The 18,371-nt window shown below is 34.0% G+C and overlaps 2 protein-coding genes across 2 annotated transcripts in view; one reads left to right on the forward strand and one right to left on the reverse strand.

The window, feature by feature from the left end:
* LOC129799192 (tyrosine-protein phosphatase non-receptor type 9) overlaps positions 1 to 12,670 on the reverse strand; it is an 84,488-nt gene extending 71,818 nt beyond the window's left edge. The window contains exon 1 of the mRNA XM_055842873.1: positions 12,297 to 12,670. Within this exon, the coding sequence (XP_055698848.1) occupies positions 12,297 to 12,308 (12 nt within the window). The 5' untranslated portion in view covers positions 12,309 to 12,670. The remainder of the gene's footprint in view (positions 1 to 12,296) is intronic.
* LOC129799194 (osmotic avoidance abnormal protein 3-like) lies at positions 5,400 to 7,621 on the forward strand. The gene is made up of 3 exons (XM_055842875.1): positions 5,400 to 5,921; positions 5,990 to 6,552; positions 6,654 to 7,621. The coding sequence occupies exons 1-3, from the start codon at positions 5,535 to 5,537 to the stop codon at positions 7,534 to 7,536; spliced, it is 1,833 nt and encodes a 610-aa protein (XP_055698850.1). The 5' UTR covers positions 5,400 to 5,534; the 3' UTR covers positions 7,537 to 7,621.
* Positions 12,671 to 18,371: the final 5,701 nt, after the last annotated feature.

Genomic DNA, 18,371 nt, shown 5'->3' on the forward strand with positions numbered 1-18,371 from the left:
TTTGAATCCTTCCTAATAATAGTTTTTCAAGGTCATAGATTTAGAAGGCTTTAAAGAGTGTATTTCTCAACCGAATGGTATCATTTTTCAGCTTTTTGGGAAGGTATTTAAATTGAAACGAGTAATGAACCGATTCATTACCGATAAGTAATTTTTATCAAAAAATCAATTGTGTTACTCCTAAGCTGTTTTGGGCGATCTTTTGAGTGATTCCATCTGTTCAATAAATCGGTTGTCAACCAGTAAACGATAAATGATGCGAAAGTACTGCAGTCGTCAAAGTCACGACCATTACATTTTCGAGCTTTTTGCAAAGCTGGGACGCTTTACCACCCCCTTTATAAGTTTTTATTTTTTAAATAATTCTTATGACTTTTGAAACAATTAAATGGTACGATAATAAAAGGCTTACTATTCCTAATTATCATATGAATTCTTTTCCTAGATGCTTGCATTTTCCTCTATTTTTTTATTATTTTTTTTTTTATTTTGAATTGGTACTTGCATTGTCGTATTACCACAAGTTATACTTCTCCAACTTCCTGGAAAATTTTCATGAAAAATTAATAAGAATTTGGTGGATTCTAGGTGTCGTAGGATCACCCGTATGTCTCAAAATTCATTAATGATAATAATTTATTAATTATTTCTCCATAGAGATTATTCAAAGGGTTTAATGTTCCTTTTTATACAACTTCTAGAGGGCGTTTACCCTTAAAGATATTTTTTTTTCATTTCAATTCAAATACATAATGGGTACGAGATAGCCTTACGGCGCTATCACACTTGCTCATTAAAATTTTAATGTGATTCACATTAATTGTCATTTGTGAGCGTCCAAATATGTTATTTGTATCTTTGAGTCACTTAATATTTGGGGTTTTTCTATTTATTGATAAAGCAGTGGACTTGGCCTGCAAAAATAAGTTTAAATTTACCTAAAGCATATTTTTCACATTAAAAAATTAAAGAGAAAATCGCATTAATTTTTCGCATTAATGCTATAAATCAATTTATATCAAATTTTGCGGGCCAAGTCTACCTTTTTATCAACAAATAGATCAAATTTTGAATATAAAATGATTCAAACACACAAATTACACATTTGGACTCTCACCAGCGACAATTAATGTGAATAATATTCAAATTTTAATGTGCAAATGTGATAACACAGTTAGAAATATCCATCTTACGGTTTTTTCTTATAATGTGAAACTAAAATAGATTATTTAGATTTATTAAATTAGTCTAGTCTGTAGTCTAAACATCTTATAACACTTTAGAATGTGTTGTGCGATATATCCTGTTTAGCTCTCTTTCGCATCTATTTTTCACACTTTTAATGAGCTCAAACTCAACAAGAAATTTGGAGTGGATGTAAATTTCCCAATCCCAATCCATCTCTCTGTCCAGATTCCCATTGAGATGTCTGCAAAGTTTGCACGCTTGTTATTTTCCTGTCGATTACCGAGGAGATTTGTGTGATCCCGAATGTATTTGAGAGAGCACACACATTTTCGTGTCTAGAAATTCAACGGTGTGTACCTAAAACGGAAGCAACTGATTTCCGGCCAGACTGTTGCTATGCCAGTATTCTGAAGTAATATCGAAGCCACTATATCTGTGCGCCAAAGTAAAGCCGAAAAGAGAGGCGGCTTTTTGAGCACATTTACTGAGGATTTGCCTCTTCTTGGAGGCACAATCATATTCCCTGTTACTTTGTCGCTCTGCCTTGAGCACTCACCAAATTATACGCATTTCATTATCCATTTCCTAGAAATTTAATTTAACACAAGGATCCTCCCATCTGGTAAGGATGAGAAAGGAGAATGTCTGCGGTCTTATTACGATATTGAAAATCAAATAGAAAAATTCATGAATCCATGATGTTCTTGGTAATATTTTTTTTCTTGAGTTTGTATATGATAACAAGAGCTTGATTGTTGCCATCGAACTGATAAGAAATTAATTTTCCTAACGAGCACAACTGCTAAACCTTTTTTATTTCCCATTCGCATGTCTTTTTTTTTAAACAGGAAAAAAATCCACGAAAGAAAGAGGCTAAAAGTAAAAGATTGACTAGAGCCTAAACCACTCTTAAATTATGCTACATAAAAGAAGAATTAAAATAGCTCGGAAAATAAACAATGTGTCCAGAAACTTTTCCTATATTATAAGTTTTATTTGAAACTGCTACAAGTTAAACAAGAACTTTCGAAGCAGGAGGAGGAGGGATAAATTAGTCCGGGACTGAGTTAGTTGGGCAGTGAAATGTTCTACTTTGTCTTAGGGGGAATATTGGGCAAACCCCTATTTAATCAAAATAGACATATGCGTAGCATTATAATCAAAAAAAAATATTACTCAGGAAAATACCCTTGGATCAATAGTTTTTTTTTATGATTTTTGTAGGTAAAGGGCTACAATTTACATTTGGTGATCAAATTCAGTTTTGATTTTTCGTTGTCATTCAAATGATATTTATTTCATTTTGTGATTAATTCTGTCCCTGTTTGGGATTGGTTTTATCCCATTTTGTGTTTGATTCTAACAATTTTATGATTAATTCTGTTTCAGTTTGGGATTGATTTTATCCCATTTTATAATTAATTCTATTCCATTTTGTGAATAATTCTGTCTTTGTTTGCGATTGATTTTATCCCATTTTGTCATTATGTCAATAATTCTATACCTTTTTGGGATTGGTGTTATCCCATTTTCCGTTTGATTCTAAACCATTTTATCATTAATTCTATTTCATTTTGTAATTAATTTTGCCTCAGTATAGAATTGATTTTACCCTATTTTGCGATTGATTCTAACCCATTTCATCATTAATTCTGCCTTGTTTTGGGATTGATTTTATCAGATTTTGCGATTAATTTTAATCCATTTCATCATTAATTGTGCTTCAGTTTGGGATTGATTTTATTCCATTTTATGATTCATTCTATTCCATTTTGTGATTAATTTTGTCTTTGTTTGCAATTGATTTTATTCAATTTTGCAATTAATTCTAACCAATTATGTGAATAATTCTGTACCTTTTTGGGATTGGTGTTATCCCATTTTGCGTTTAATTTTAAACCATTTTATCATTAAGTCTATTTCATTTTGTAATTAATTTTGCCTCAGTTTGGGATTGATTGTATTCTATTTTGCGATTGATTCCAATCCATATAATCATTAATTCTGCCTTTGTTTGGGATTGATTTTATCCCATTTTGCGATTGATTCTAATTTATTTCATTATTAATTCCGTTTCAGTTTTGAATTGATATTATCCCATTTTGCGATTCATACTATTCCGTTTTGTGATTAATTCTGTCTCTGTTTGGGATTAGTTTTATCCCATTTTGTGTTTGATTCTAACCCACTTTATCATTAATTATATCAGTTTGGGATTGATTTTATCCCATTTTATGATTAATTCTCTTCCATTCTGTTATTAATTCTGTCTCAGTTTGGATTGGTTTTATCCCATTTTATCATTAATTCTGTCCTAGTTTGGGATTGATTTTATCCAACTTTGTGAGCAATTCGTGGGATAAAATCAACAGCAAATTTCTAAAATTAAATCTTATTTTTATATTACCCAAGATTGGAAAAATTTGCAATCGCGTTAGTTCAAAATTGTTCTGTTTGTCCCTCTACACTGGCTGATTTAGCTCAATACCCCTTGCAATAATCTTATCAATCAATTCCTGAAACTTTTCCCGGAAAGTTCATTGATGAATTTAAACTTATTCCTAGTAACATTTATAACATGATAACAAATTGTGTTATTTCATTTGTCAATGAATTGGAAATCACGTGATTATTTTCTGAATAAAAATGTTTGTAATAAACCTGGTGCAATTTATAAATTTCTTAACAAAAAGATCATTCAGTTTAGTCACATTTTTTTAAACACTAAATATCTAAAGACACACCTCCCAATGATTTACAATTTAATTTTGAATTTTTTTATCTATTTCCATAAACATATACAATTTGTTATGCTTATCTATTCTAAAAGGTGGAATAATAAAATTTTACCAAGGTGAAAAATTGCCAAAGGTACAAAAGAAAAATTATTGCAAACTCAATTTCAAAACTCCATAAGGCAATTCATGCATGACAATCTTAATTCAGGTTGTAAAAGAAAATTGGACTAAAATTATAACCAACCATTGCATTTTATAATTACAATACTTAGTTCTGAAGGGGATAATATGCCAGTTCTTCTAGTCGAGAGTTTATTTTATTTACTTTGAATTTAGGGTAATGTGCTTGTAATTAGGAGAACAAGCCCAAGAAGCAAAATAGCTGCCTTATAGAGCCAAGTATTAAACAAGTCTTTTAGTGAGAATTTTCTGTTGAAATACCTATAGAAGCTCTTAAGATCCTTAAAAGTGCGCCACTTAACTTATAGTAATCTTAGTGATGGAACCAAGAGCGTTATAAGCAAATAAAAAGATTTTTGGTTCTATAATGTCTTACTTGGGGAATTCTACAAAACTATATTGAGAAAAAATTGTTTCTTGGGAGTGCATAGAAGCAACAATGTCCTAAGTTGTTTGGAATCTTGAAAAGTAATTTATCGTCTTTGTTATGTTCTAAAATTATTCTTAACACGTTTAAAATGAATAAAAATATCGACAATAATTTGACTGTAATTTTGGACACCTTGCTTGTAATTTTGGACACTTCGCTTGTAATTTTGGACACTGCTTGTAATTTTGGACAGCTAATCCATTGTAATAGGATGACCATTGTTGTCCATTTTAAGAATCTAACTTCCCAAGTCCTCTTGAGAAGGAACCGTATGATCATTTAATATCATTAAGTCATGACAGTATATCTTCTGACGAAATCATAGTACGACAGACTGCCATCATTGCTTTATAACCTTTACTTGTGTTAAATTATTATTTATTCCACTTTTCTCTATGTACCACGAGAATTGTTCTTGGAAAAGTCTATCCGGATAATTTTCAGTGTCTTAAAAAAAATTGTACAGTAGACTCTCACTCAATCGGCTCTTTTTCAATCGGGCGTCAAATTTTGTTGACAATTTTCACGCTTAATTTATTAAGCTAATTCGCTCAAATTCGCTGTAGTTCTTCCTATTTTATCGTGATTCTTTATAATTGAGCACTTTTTGTGGAATTTACAAAGGCTTTGACGGTCAATTCTATCGCTAAACCGGATGACATTTCGCCCCATATTCCCGATTGAGAGAGAGTCTACTGTATCGTGTTCTAAAGACAGACACACTTATGAGATTGTCAATTGACCACCATAACCTCAACTTCTTTTCCTAACCTAATGATTTCGAGGATTTTTATACAACATTTTTGTAGTAGTGTAATATATATGGTTATTCCCCATTACGTGTTTCATTGATGAATTAATGAGGTGGTTTGTGTGAGGGTGGAATCGATTTTTCTGTTGACCACGGGTCTGACATTGTATGCTCAATTGTCCTCAATTCTTAGTGCGCCACAGAAAGACAAACAAACCGGAGTTGTCCTCAGTGAAAAAGTGAAAAAATGGCGGAAAATGTGAGAGTTATTGTTCGTTGTCGTCCGCCAAATTCACGTGAAAATGCCGCCAAAATTGTGGTTCACATGGAAGAGTGTACAGTTAACCTAGAACATGCAACGGATGCTGCAGCTCCAGTAAAACAATTTCGTTTCGACGGTGTCTACGGTCCAGAAATCGCTACTGAAGTTCTCTACAATGACGTCTGCTTCCCTATCGTCGAAGGCTGTCTAGAGGGTTTCAATGGGACAATCTTTGCCTACGGACAGACAGGCTGTGGAAAGAGTTTTACAATGGGTGGAACCGGTGGTCAAAGAGGAGTTATATCCAGGGCACTTGAGCACATATTTGAGGCTACTCTTGCAGCTGACTCAGATACAAAGTATCTCCTTTTGGTGAGTCATGTAAATTAAATTGGGGTTAGAACAAATATAACCTTGAAATATTTGTTGAAAATCGATAGGTGAGCTACCTAGAGATATATAATGACACTATCAGGGATCTTCTGGCACCACAAACTACACCTGGGGGCCTTCAGTTGCGGGAGACGCCCTCTGGTGAAGTCACCGTCAGTTCCTTAACACGTCATGCCGTCCGAAGTCCCGCTGAATGCGAGGAGCTTCTCAATCGTGGTGCTGCAGCTCGAATTGTAGGTGCCACACTTATGAATGCTGCCAGTAGTCGCAGTCACAGTGTCTTCACCATTTGCCTGGAACGAATGCGTGGCCAGGCCATCCACCGAGGGAAACTCAATCTAGTGGACTTAGCAGGTAGCGAACGACAACAACGAACAGGGGCTACGGGAAATCGCCTCAAAGAAGCGACGAAAATCAATTTAAGCCTCGCTGCTCTTGGGAATGTCATCAGTGCTCTGGCCACTGATGCAGCTCCCAAGCATGTACCCTATCGCGATTCCAAATTAACGAGACTGCTGCAGGACTCGCTCGGAGGCAATACCCGAACTCTCATGATAGCCTGCGTAGCTCCATGTTGGCAGGACTATGAGGAAACCCTCTCCACACTCAGGTAACTCCCTCATATGGAACCCTTCCTAACCTCAAAATTCCTGGTTTACTTCCAAAGAAAGGATTTGAGTGTCAACGATTTTAAAATTAAATTGATTGTAGGTATGCATCGCGCGCTAAGCGCATTGCCAATAGACCAAAACTCAACGAGGATCCCAAGGATACCATGCTACGGCAGTACAGGGAGGAGATTGATCGCCTACGTGCAATGGTAGATCAAGGTGATGGAGGTGCCAAGTTGGCAGCCCTGGAAGCTGAACGGGATGCTTTAGCAAGGGATATTGAAGGCCTACGAGGTCTTTTAGTGGCTGGAAAAGCCGATGAGGGTGTTCGCGAGAAACGAAGGGAGCGTCAGGCTGTTGCTAGGCGTCGTCAAGCAGACCTAGAAGCTGCTTTGGCGGCAATTGAAGAGGGAGAAGCCCGTGACGTCATACACAGTCACTACGAGAACATCGAAGTAGAACTGCAAGCCAGTAGGGAAGCCCTAAAACATCGAAAACTCCGGATTAGAGCCCTTCAGCGCGAAATTAATGATCTACATGCGGAATTTCAACTCGATCGCGCAGACTATTTGGAGACAATTCGTCGGCTAGAACGGACAATAAAACTACACGAACAATTGCTTAAAGAAGCAGCACCATCTCTCCGGAAAGATGGTAGACAGTGGGATATGGAAGCCATTAAAGCAAATGCAGTATGGTGCGAAGATGGCGCTCGATGGCAATTACCGCAGGAATTACTGCAGCGTTTGAAATTGCCACCGGCAGAACGATGTGCTTCGGCTCAGGGAACTCCAATGCCACCATCATCGCCTCCACTTGATCCACTTCGGCTGAAACTGCAGCGAAGCGATGGCGCCACCATCGCTGAAACCTATTTCAGACCAAGACGAGCAGCTGAACTGCTACGAGCGCCACGCGAAGCTTGGCACGAAAACAGACGATGGCCAGCTGTCAAAGAGATCTGGACGCCTCACACAAGGTGAAGTGATTTATTTTCTGGTTTATTGGTTTTGTATTTTTAAAAAAAGATACATTGGGCTTCAAAAAATATATCTCTTTCATAATAAATATACATATTTATTTGTTTTGGATAGACTTTTCTTTTTAATTAAAAAGGGACACTTCATAAAGGGACTCAATGGGTTAAGTGGTATATTGCTTGCTATGCGATGCAAATGTCCTGAGTTCAAATCTTCTTTGAATTATCAGACATTTTTTAGCATGAAAGGTGCTTGTCGCTTTCAGTGAGCTTCACAGCATTTCATTTGGACTGACAATCACAATCTTATGCAAAAAAAAGTTGTAATGCAAATTTAGAAATTTATCAAGCGCGAATGTCTAGTTCCTCTTTGGAATTTTACTCCAACCCTACAAAAAATCAACTGAAACTTTATACTGCATCAGTGCGTGCTTTACATAAAACACAAATCGTTTCCATGTGAATTCATGTAAAAAGGATACAAAAAATCACATATTTTTTAATTTTTTTTTTTGCAAATTAGTTATCTGTAATTTGTAGATCTTATATATGTATCAAAAAAATTAATTCTCATAATTCATTTTTTCATAAGCCAAAAGTTTATTTACACATTTCACAAAGTAATTTAAAATAATCAAAATGAGGAAAATGAAAATTTAGTGGCAATTTTTAGGAAGCTGCCCCGATTTACTGAGCTTTGTACAAAATTTGTGTACCTACGTATGCCTCATTTTCACCGTAAACGCTACATCGAACACAAAAATTTTCACATTAGTGTATAGACGGAACTAATGAACTAATAATAAATAAACTTAGAAACTAAGAAAAAGGTAGTAATATTCCTTAATTTTCCACAAAAACACAGAAACAGTTCTCTCTGAGCAAAAGATTTTTACGTAAATATTAACCCTGATCTAGGGGGAGATATTAGGATGAAAGTGTGTACACCACTTCCATCATTTCGGAAGACTCCCGAAAATGCTACAATACTTCCAGCACTTCTTGCACTTCATGCACTTCTCATACTTAGGAATCAATAATTTGTTTAATATTATCAAAAATATAATTAAGAAAACTTAAAAAATTCTTAAAAAATTTATTTTTACATGTATTTGCTTTTAATATTTTTCTTATATTTTGAATTTCTTGCAGCAGATATTCTTGCATACTAACGATATTTTAATATTATCTGTATTTTTTGGCCAAAAGAATTTCTTTCTATAATTTTGTGATGGCCTCTACACACTAGAGAAAAATATGTCCATATTTTAGAGTTTTTCCTACACAAACGTAGGCAATTTGCTTCAATATGGACATAAATTTCTCTAATATCTAGAGGCCATAACAGACCAGTGAAGTTTCTTCTGGAAAAGAAGTCTCAATAAAATGTATTGTCGTTTTTAATTTATTGAAATTGTTTTGGAAAGTCTGTAAGAGTCCAAAAGTACGAGTGCAACAACTAATTTAGCACTTCAGAAGTGCAATATTGGCTAAAAATTTCTTGACGAAGTTATATTCGAGAAATCAGGTGGAAAAATAATTTAAAAAAAAATGCTTTTTAATTTTTTTGTTTTTCCAAATGAGTTGCCTGTAATCATAAATATTATTTATGTATTTAAAAAAAATTATTTAAGATCGTATCCAAAAAAAAAAAAATCTTTCCCAAAAGTTGATCAGTTTTTATCGGCTAAAACTTTCTTCACTGAGAAAAAAGAGGGTGCGATTAACTTTTTTTCCTCAGAACTTTAACACTTTTTAGGTGTAAAAATATATCAACATTTTTTAATGTTAATTTTACACCATTTTAATGGCAAATTTAACATAAAAAAGGGTAACTTTAACGCCTAATACACCTGAAAAGGGTAATATTTACACCGATTTTGGATCAATACTGCAGGGTAAAGTTAACATTTCCGGAATGTTATTTTAGCTTTTTCGGATTTATCTCAGTGTTGTCATATTTGAAAAAGTTACTTAAGTTGCCTTTTAAAATTCTTTTTTGTGAAAGTCCATCATTTAGGCCTCTTAAAAAATTCAACTAACATTAAATACTACAAAGACACCTTTTCGTTCCTTACGTATATTTGCCACTCGAATTTAAAATCTGTGCTAAAAGTAGCGTATAGTCTGTACAATTCGGAATCAAACAGAGTAGACTTTATTTTCGGACACTCCCACTTCCAAAGACTTCCAAGCACTTCATTTTCAGCTATACACCACTTCCGACCCTAATATCTCCCCCTTGACCCAGATAAACCATCCATAACTTGTAATACGGTAACTGTACAAAATTTCGGCATAGTTGCTTGCAAGCGTCAAAGTTTTAAGTTTGAAACGCAATATTTTTAATACAAATTGATTTTTTTGTTTACTTTGTTTTAAGGAGTGTTGCTTGGAACCTTGTAGATAGTATATCATCTTTGTTTTCCCTAAAATCATTCTTAGTTCTCAGAGTTCCTTGCCTTTCTGAAATTCTTCCTTGAGTAAAAAAAATCAGCTACTTTTGATTTTCATAGTAAATTTTACATAAACATGTAATCGTGTGTACTGATACACATTTGTGTAATTTGTACACATTTTGTCTGAAAACTGTGTAACTTGTACAAATTTTGTCTGAAAACTGTGTAATTTTACACGAAATATGTAATAAAATGTATACAACTGTGTAATCATTCGCAGTAGGATACACAGTTTACCATTACATAATATTTAAATTACACACTTGCAGATTACGCATTTTGCACAGTAACTTTACAAGAATAATCATGGTAAAAAGCAAATCAACGATTATCCTTGTAATCTTTTTTTTACTGTGAATCTTCATAGTACGCAAAAACTAAAAATTCATGGATATTTGAGGAGTAAAAGAAATGACCGAAATTGTAAGCTGGCCCAAATTTGGTACAGTTCCCGTAGTTGTTTTTTTCTCCTAAAAGATACTTAAAATAAGATAAAATACCTAGGGAAAATGTGAAGTGTTGAACTAGCTATTTGAATATATGGCCATGGGTTAGATTCATTTAGGGCAAAGTGGTACAATTTGGACAATGGTACAATTTGGACAGGGCTTTTTTTTGATAAATTTAGTATTTCATTTTTATTTGTATACGTTTAATGCTTTAGTTTTATAATTTGATTCCTTTTGGGCAAAAAGCCATGTCTAACTTGTAGCGGTGAATTGTCCAACTTGTAACGCTATGTCCTACTTATATCACTTTACCCTAGTAAAATCTAAAAAAATCAATTTTTATGAAGCTGCAGCTGCAACTCTACGAAGCTGCAATCTAATGAAACTGGCTAAGTTTACTCGATTTTTACAGTGTGCGCGCAATTGAATCAAAAGCAAATTGGGAACAGCTTTGAGAACTATTTTTATGGAATTTGAGAACTAAAAATGCCATGTAATTTTAAGTCTTGTGAATTGCACTTTATAGGGTAAGTATGCCAAATTTCGGCATAGTTGCATGCAAGCGTCAAAGTCTCAAGTTTCAAATGTAATATTTTAAATACAAAGTGATTGTTTTATTCTTTCTTCTGAAAGAGTGTTGCTTGGAACCTTGTAAATAGTTTACCGTCTTTATTTACTCTAAAATCATTCTTAATACATTTTAAAATGAATAAAAATATAGACATAGCTTTGGTACCCTATTTCGGCCACCTTCATTCTCATAGTTCTTGCCCTTCGGAAATTTTTCCAATATCTTTCACGTCATCTCGTTTGTCGTAGCTACATTTTTTGCTATTCTTTTGCATTGTATAATCTCTAGAGTACGTAAAATCTAAAAGTTCATGGAAATTCGAGGAACAAAAAAGGTGGCCGAAATTGCAAGCTGGCCGGAATTAGGCACACTTACCCTAACTGTATTTTTCTTCATCAATATTCTCAAATGGATGATCTCGGAAGATTAAGTTTAAATTTCCCATGTGACCAAGACAAAAGCAACTTCCAAAGTTCATTGGTGTATTTAAATATTTGACTGATTTCTTTGACTTGGCATGAAGTCCCAAATGGGAGACCTTACCACAGAACATAGTTCCATGCAGTTTTTTTTTTGGGGAATCTTAAAATCGATTCTTTTTGGGAAGAATATGCAAGAGAGAGAGCGAGAGTTTGGTATAATTATGAGTTGGAGATTTCGGAGAAAAACCTTCGTGTAAATAAACAAAGACTTGGTTTATTCGCTAAGAGTAAAAGTATTTCCGCTGAGTTTTACGTGGAAAACTCTTACAATATGGGTGAAGAGTGTGCGTGAGTCTTGACTATTTCTCCCTGCTTCATAGAGCGCCCCATAATTATTATGACCAGGAATTTTTTCCGTGAACTCTATGGTTTTCTCACTTTCCGGGGAAGAAGTGGTGAGAAGTATTCTCTGGCCCGATGACTCATATCACTGTCACCCACTAATTGGTGTCTGGGAATATTTTCGATTAGGTGAAGAATGAGTAGGTCGTCTGGGGTCCCTTTGATGTTCCCCCAACTTTGATGTGTCAACGACATTCCATTGCATTCTTATCGCGCGGAATATAGTTATATACTCGGACCGGGGGTATTCCCGTGTTCAAGTGACTTTGGGATCAATTTAATTTTTTTTTCTGTTTCGGCGGAAAAATTCAATAGTCATCTAACTATAATTATCTTCAATATTTCGGGCTTTTTGTGGGATTTTTTAGATAAATTCTCTGGACAATGTTTTTGGGCACAAAGGCACCATCAGAAGTGGGCGAGAACCTAGAGAATTTGCACAAGATATTGAGGATACTTACGTTTGATTCCATGTTGCAGGATGATATGGGTGTATCCAGTGGGTGGAAAATTGATGAATGAACTTGGAATTATCTCTATGTGAAAATTTCGTTTTTGGGTGTCGCACTGAATGATGTTTCCTCCTTCTTTCCCGATAAAAATTCAATGGTGAGAGAGAGTGTGTGAGAATTTTGCTGATTTTCCCACAATTGGCATTATTGTGCACTCACTGGAGCACATGCACTATTGTCCTTGGTACCGACAGTAACATACTTTTGTACACAAAACTACTTTTGCTTGGGTTTTAAACACTTTTTTGGCACGTTTTCATATTTTCAATTTTACTCCCGGAGTGACTTGACAACATGGTACTTTGAACGCCTCTGCCGGGCTTGTGCTGAAGCTTCAATATTCGGCGGAAGAGTCTTTGGTGTGTTCACCACATGGAGCGCTCGTGGTACTGGAGATTTTCCCGCCAAAATAACAAAATCACATAAATTTACAATTAACAATAAAAGTCTTTATTTTATTCATGAAATTCAAGGCATTTGGACTGAGATAAATTGTTTGTAAATGGCAGAATTTATCTTATTGTAAACCAACATAGAGGTTTAATCCCATTTATGAATATCTCTAATGCGAATGCAACAAGTATACTCTCACAAAACTTAATAAACAACCAACCTTCAAGACTCAAAGAGATTCAGGCTGAATCGGCTCAATCCTTGAGAATATTCACCCTGTATTAGGTAAAGAAAAATTTATGCAAAGAATCTTTAATTAAAAGAAAAACAAAAAGAAAGACAAAAAGAAAACTGGGTACTTGAAAGTACTTCTTCGTTGATTTTCCTTCGGCCATCTAAATCCGAGGGGTGAATAAGTTCTTCTTAGAGTGAACCGTGAGTGGCGATCGGAAAAATAGTGCCTATCTGGAACTAAAAACCGGCAGATTGGCACTATTCTGCTGAGAAATCCACAAATCGGCACATTTTGGCCAGAAATCGGCAGTTCGCTATGATATCGGCAGATTAACACGAGATCGACAGATCGGCACCATTTTTGAAAAAAATCGATAGATCGGCACTCAAGTGAACCGTGAGCGGCGCGGTTATCTACCCCTTATCTAACTGTGTTATCACACTTGCACATTAAAATTTTAATGTGATTCACATTAATTGTCGCTGGTGAGAGTCCAAATGTGTAATTTGTGTGTTTGAATCATTTTATATTCAAAATTTGATCTATTTGTTGATAAAAAGGTAGACTTGGCCCGCAAAATTTGATATAAATTGATTTATAGCATTAATGCGAAAAATTAATGCGATTTTCACTTTAATTTTTTAATGTGAAAAATATTTATGCTCTAGGTAAATTTAAACTTATTTTTGCAGGCCAAGTTCACTTCTTTATCAATAAATAGAGAAACCCCAAATATTAAGTGACTCAAAGACACAAATAACATATTTGGACGTTCACAAGCGACAATTAATGTGAATCACATTAGAATTTTAATGTGCAAGTGTGATAATACCGTAAAACTGTTAGGAAATCTCAAAGTTCCAAATTAGACATAATTTCAAATTACCCCATCTTATGCCCTACATATATATACGACTTAAACCGAGAAACAGCCTAACATAATTATAACCAAAACAATGATTTGACTATGTTCCCATTAGTTTATTACTAACTGAGGCGTTTCTCGGGTAAAACCCTGATCGATATTTTGATTATAATTACGTTAATCCGTCCTTCGGCTTAAGTCGTAAGTGTGTCCAAGGCATTACCCTAGTGTATGGCACTTGGGATGATCCTTTACCACCAAATTTTACAGATTAAATATTGAAAAGATCAGCTTGAACCTATTTGGAGGTTTTTACTATACGCTAATGTCAACTTCAGACCTAAAGCGGTCTTCAGATGAGAGGATTATACGGGATTCAGATATAAAGCTTAGCCATATGAATCAACTGCTCTAATTTCTTGTCATTCACGATTTATTGGAAAAATTTTACTTAGGATTGGATTATTAAAGATACAGAAAGCAATAAAATTGCTCACTATTTAAGATTTTGTGACTTTCGGGAAATGGGCTAAATCTCTAGTCTGAAGACCACTTTAGGTTAGTTTCTGAAGGTTTCAGAATTCTAACTAACAAGTATCTTTTATTTTTTATTTTTCAGAATGGTCAATTACCCTTAATATCTAATTCTGAGTCTATATCTTCGAAAAAGCTTTACAGATTATAATTTACAGAAGCTAAGCCATTGGCTAAGTCTTAGGTCTGAAGTATGTATAAGGTTTAATTTCTCTTATTATTTTTCAGACAATATTTTTCAAAAAATTTGATATAAAAGAGCAAATAATTCATTAGATTTTGAAAAACCGTTGAAATTGCTTGTTATTTAGGTTTCAAGATATTTTGGGAACTGGGCTGAATCTCTAGTCTGAAAGTCATATAATCCTGTAACTGTAAAATATTGAAACTAAAATAATGATTTTTCCTACACTTATTAATTTTAACTTATGTTGTAAACATTAACATAATTTTGGAAAGATAAAGAAAATTGATTAATTTATTGCAAGAGTATAAGAGGTTGACGAAGCGTGAAAAAATCAATCGCCTTTATAAAGCTAATAATGTTTTTTTTTCTGAAAAATTCAATTGTTATGAAATTAGAGATATCTATGTGGATAAACCTCAAGTTTGATCATTGCTCAAAGATCTTAGAAGTTAGTTAATTTTATAAGGATATAGCTTAATTGATTTAATAAAAACATTTCAACTAAAGCATTTTCATTCCTCCATCCTACGTACATGGTCACTTTTCTTGCTTTCCTCATACTTTCTGTGCATTTTCCCCAAATTCACCAGAAGTATCGTTAAAATTAGCACCAGCATCACAATTAACAGCTTTCCTATCATGTATCTAATGTGCTTCCACGTGATATCTCTATAAGCTTGACCATCTGTCTGAGTCTGAGTAGCTTTCGAATGGAGAATTTTTGTCCTTTCATCAATGCCCTGATGAATCTCCTGAGGTATTTTTGGTTCATGAAATTTTCCAAGAATCACACGGGATTTCCTATTCCTTTCTTTCATCCTCAACATTGTGTCACCATTCAATTTTTCGTAGTTATTTTTGTCACAAACTCGCCAAGAATCATTTACAATTGATTTTCTCTTGGAATTTGTCATTGTTGGATTTATCACTTGATGCACGTGGGTGGCCGGTAACTGGAAGACGAATACGTTAAATTATAGTTAATACGTTTAATATTGTGAACGATATCTTATTAATACACCCACAGCTAACATGGAGACACTGATACTCCTTGACGATTTCTCGGTAATGACATACTTCTTCCTCGATTGCGCATCCAAACTGTATCTATAGAAAATGTAGAAAATGCCTATAGAGGACAAGGATTTCGGCACATTTTCCAGTCAGTGCCAAATTGGCGCCAATTTCCCCTTTCTCCGCCCAATTCGTGAGATTTTTCTCACGGAATCGGATCAATCCATGAGAGGAATTTTGTAAAAACGTGAACGTTTTAGAAGTTAAAAACAAAGACGTATGTATTTTGACATAGGGTAGAGTGGTACAAGTTGGACCATGGTACAATTTTGACAGGGTTTTTTTTTCTTGATAAATTTAGTACTTCATTTTTATTTGTATATTTTTAATGCTTTAGTCTTATAATTTGATTTCTTGTGCTTAAAAACAAATTTGGTACTGTATTTATCAAGAAAAAAGCCATGTCCAACTTTTACCGGCGAATTGTCCAAATTGTAACACTGTTCAACTTGTATCACTTTACCCTAAAAATCATGTTATTTTGTTAATTTGTTTGTTTTTTTTTACTGTTCGAACTCAAAATGAGAGCAGATGTATAATTCACTTTTTTCAAAATGTGACACGTCTAGGGGCCAAATAGTAAGAGATATCGACTTCCAATCTTCGACGACCCCCCCCCCCCCCATAAGTCAACATTATTTAGTACAGTCTTTTTTCTCTTTCTCCCACTTTTTTCTTCTTTTGTCCTTGGACACCTATGTTCAAAAACCATTTCAATATTGAATTTTCGAAGATCAAAGTTCTTCAAGGGACTATTTTTCAACCGATTTGCTTAAATTTGGATTTGTTTAAGATCTTGAAATTTCCACCTCGACTGCATCGAAGTCATGAGTCGGTATAGTACCCATAATTGATGTATATTTTTTGAATATTTGAAGCAAACCCTTATTATTAGATTCTGAGCTACACAGTAAAAAAATTTACAACCACTATCGTTGGTAATTTCTTCACGAGCGCTATGGTTGTGAAGTTTGTGTATTGGAAATGTTGTGTATTGGCAAAGTTGTGTATTGGCAATTTTATAAAATGGCTTCCTGTCTATAATTTTGATTGTAGAGCAATTTTGTTCGGTTTATGTGCATTATCTGTGAAAAGTCTTTGTATTAAACAAAGAAAAAAAGAAAAAAAAGAAGAAAAAAAGAAAAAACATGAAGAGAGGGTCTGAGAGTTGAACCCATAACCTTTGCGTTGATGGTCTCACGTTTTCCGGCTGCGCCACGAACTTGCTTAATTCTCTTAAGCAGATGGCCAAGATTTGCATCGTCAATTTTTCTAATTTACATGATGCTTCCTCTGTTTTCTGTTATTACATAATTATTCCTCATTTTTTACGACTGAGGCATATTCTAAGAATCCAATGAATGATTCTAGAAGACAATTAGACAGTTAGAAATGCGAAAAATAACTAAAATCTTAGAAAAATTGCAATAGTAAACAATGAAATTTTGACAGTTCTCACACAAATTTTCCCATTACACAAATTTCATTACACAAACTTAATTTTACTAGCATTATGTTAGTATCGTACTACAAATATGATAGTAATTTTACAATTTACAACCAAAATGCTTGTGACAATACACAACTTTTCCCATACACAACTTTATTTCTCACACAATTTTTTACTGTGTAGCTAATGACCAAAGGTACGAAATTTTATGTCATGAAAACGTCATTTGAAAGTATCTAATGCTACGTCAGTAGAACGACTAAAATTTTATTGGTTTGACAGCACTAAAAACAGAGACTTTATCACGAAATTCTGATGTTACGATGACCACTAATTATGATATACGAGGAGTTTGTGCGGCTTCGCGCGGAAAATAATGTCCAAGATTTAAGATTTTTCCTGAATTCCACACAATCCGAATCTATTACTTAAAAATCTCTTACTGGTTAAGTTCACAATTCTATCTCACATAATGTCTGGAAATCCTTATATCGAGCTGTTTTCTAAAAGGTAATTTTGTGACCATTCTCAAAAATGCTGGGGCAAATAGTACCAGGTATAGGATATTATCACATTTTGATTTGCTTTATTACTGACTTTCATAAATTTAAAACAATAGCTAGGTGACATATTTTCATGGGAAATTTATTCCTCTACACCTTTTTAAAACACAGTTTTCTCTATCTGAACGATAAAAACGCTTTTCAAGCTATTTTAGAAGAAAACACACAAGAGACTGCTAATCGTTTGACCAATGCAAAAAAAAAGCGGATAGACGGGGAAATGACGTTTCTTCTCGCCGTGTGACATCAGAAATTGCTTCGGCCTTTATTACTTTTTGCTCCATACCTTTTGTTACTTTTTACCCCAAGTGGTCATTTTTAATAAAAGGATTTCTGGAGAAAAGAATCTTTGTAAAATTCTAAAATAGATAGTGGTTTCATATTCAAAGCATCCAAATCATTTAGGAAATACTTACCAGTGCATCAATTTTGGAAAATAAGTAGGTCAAAATTGGTGTAAGGAAAACATTTCAAAAATAGGGCTAAAAATTTCAATATTTTTTATTTTCTGAATTCCTTGTTCGAATTCTAAGAAATTTAGGACTTTGAAGAAGGTCTATGGAATCCAATTATGGAAAAAATTTTGAGCCGCTATCTCTTTTATCTTGGAAGATATTAAATTTTCAAATTTTTAATTTGTGACTTTTTGCCCCAGTCTCCCCTATACACTATACCAGAGACAAAAATTTGCACATCAGTGTTTAGAAGGAACTTCTATCTACT

Source organism: Phlebotomus papatasi, chromosome 1, assembly GCF_024763615.1.
Source record: "Phlebotomus papatasi isolate M1 chromosome 1, Ppap_2.1, whole genome shotgun sequence".
NCBI classification, from domain to species: domain Eukaryota; kingdom Metazoa; phylum Arthropoda; class Insecta; order Diptera; family Psychodidae; genus Phlebotomus; species Phlebotomus papatasi.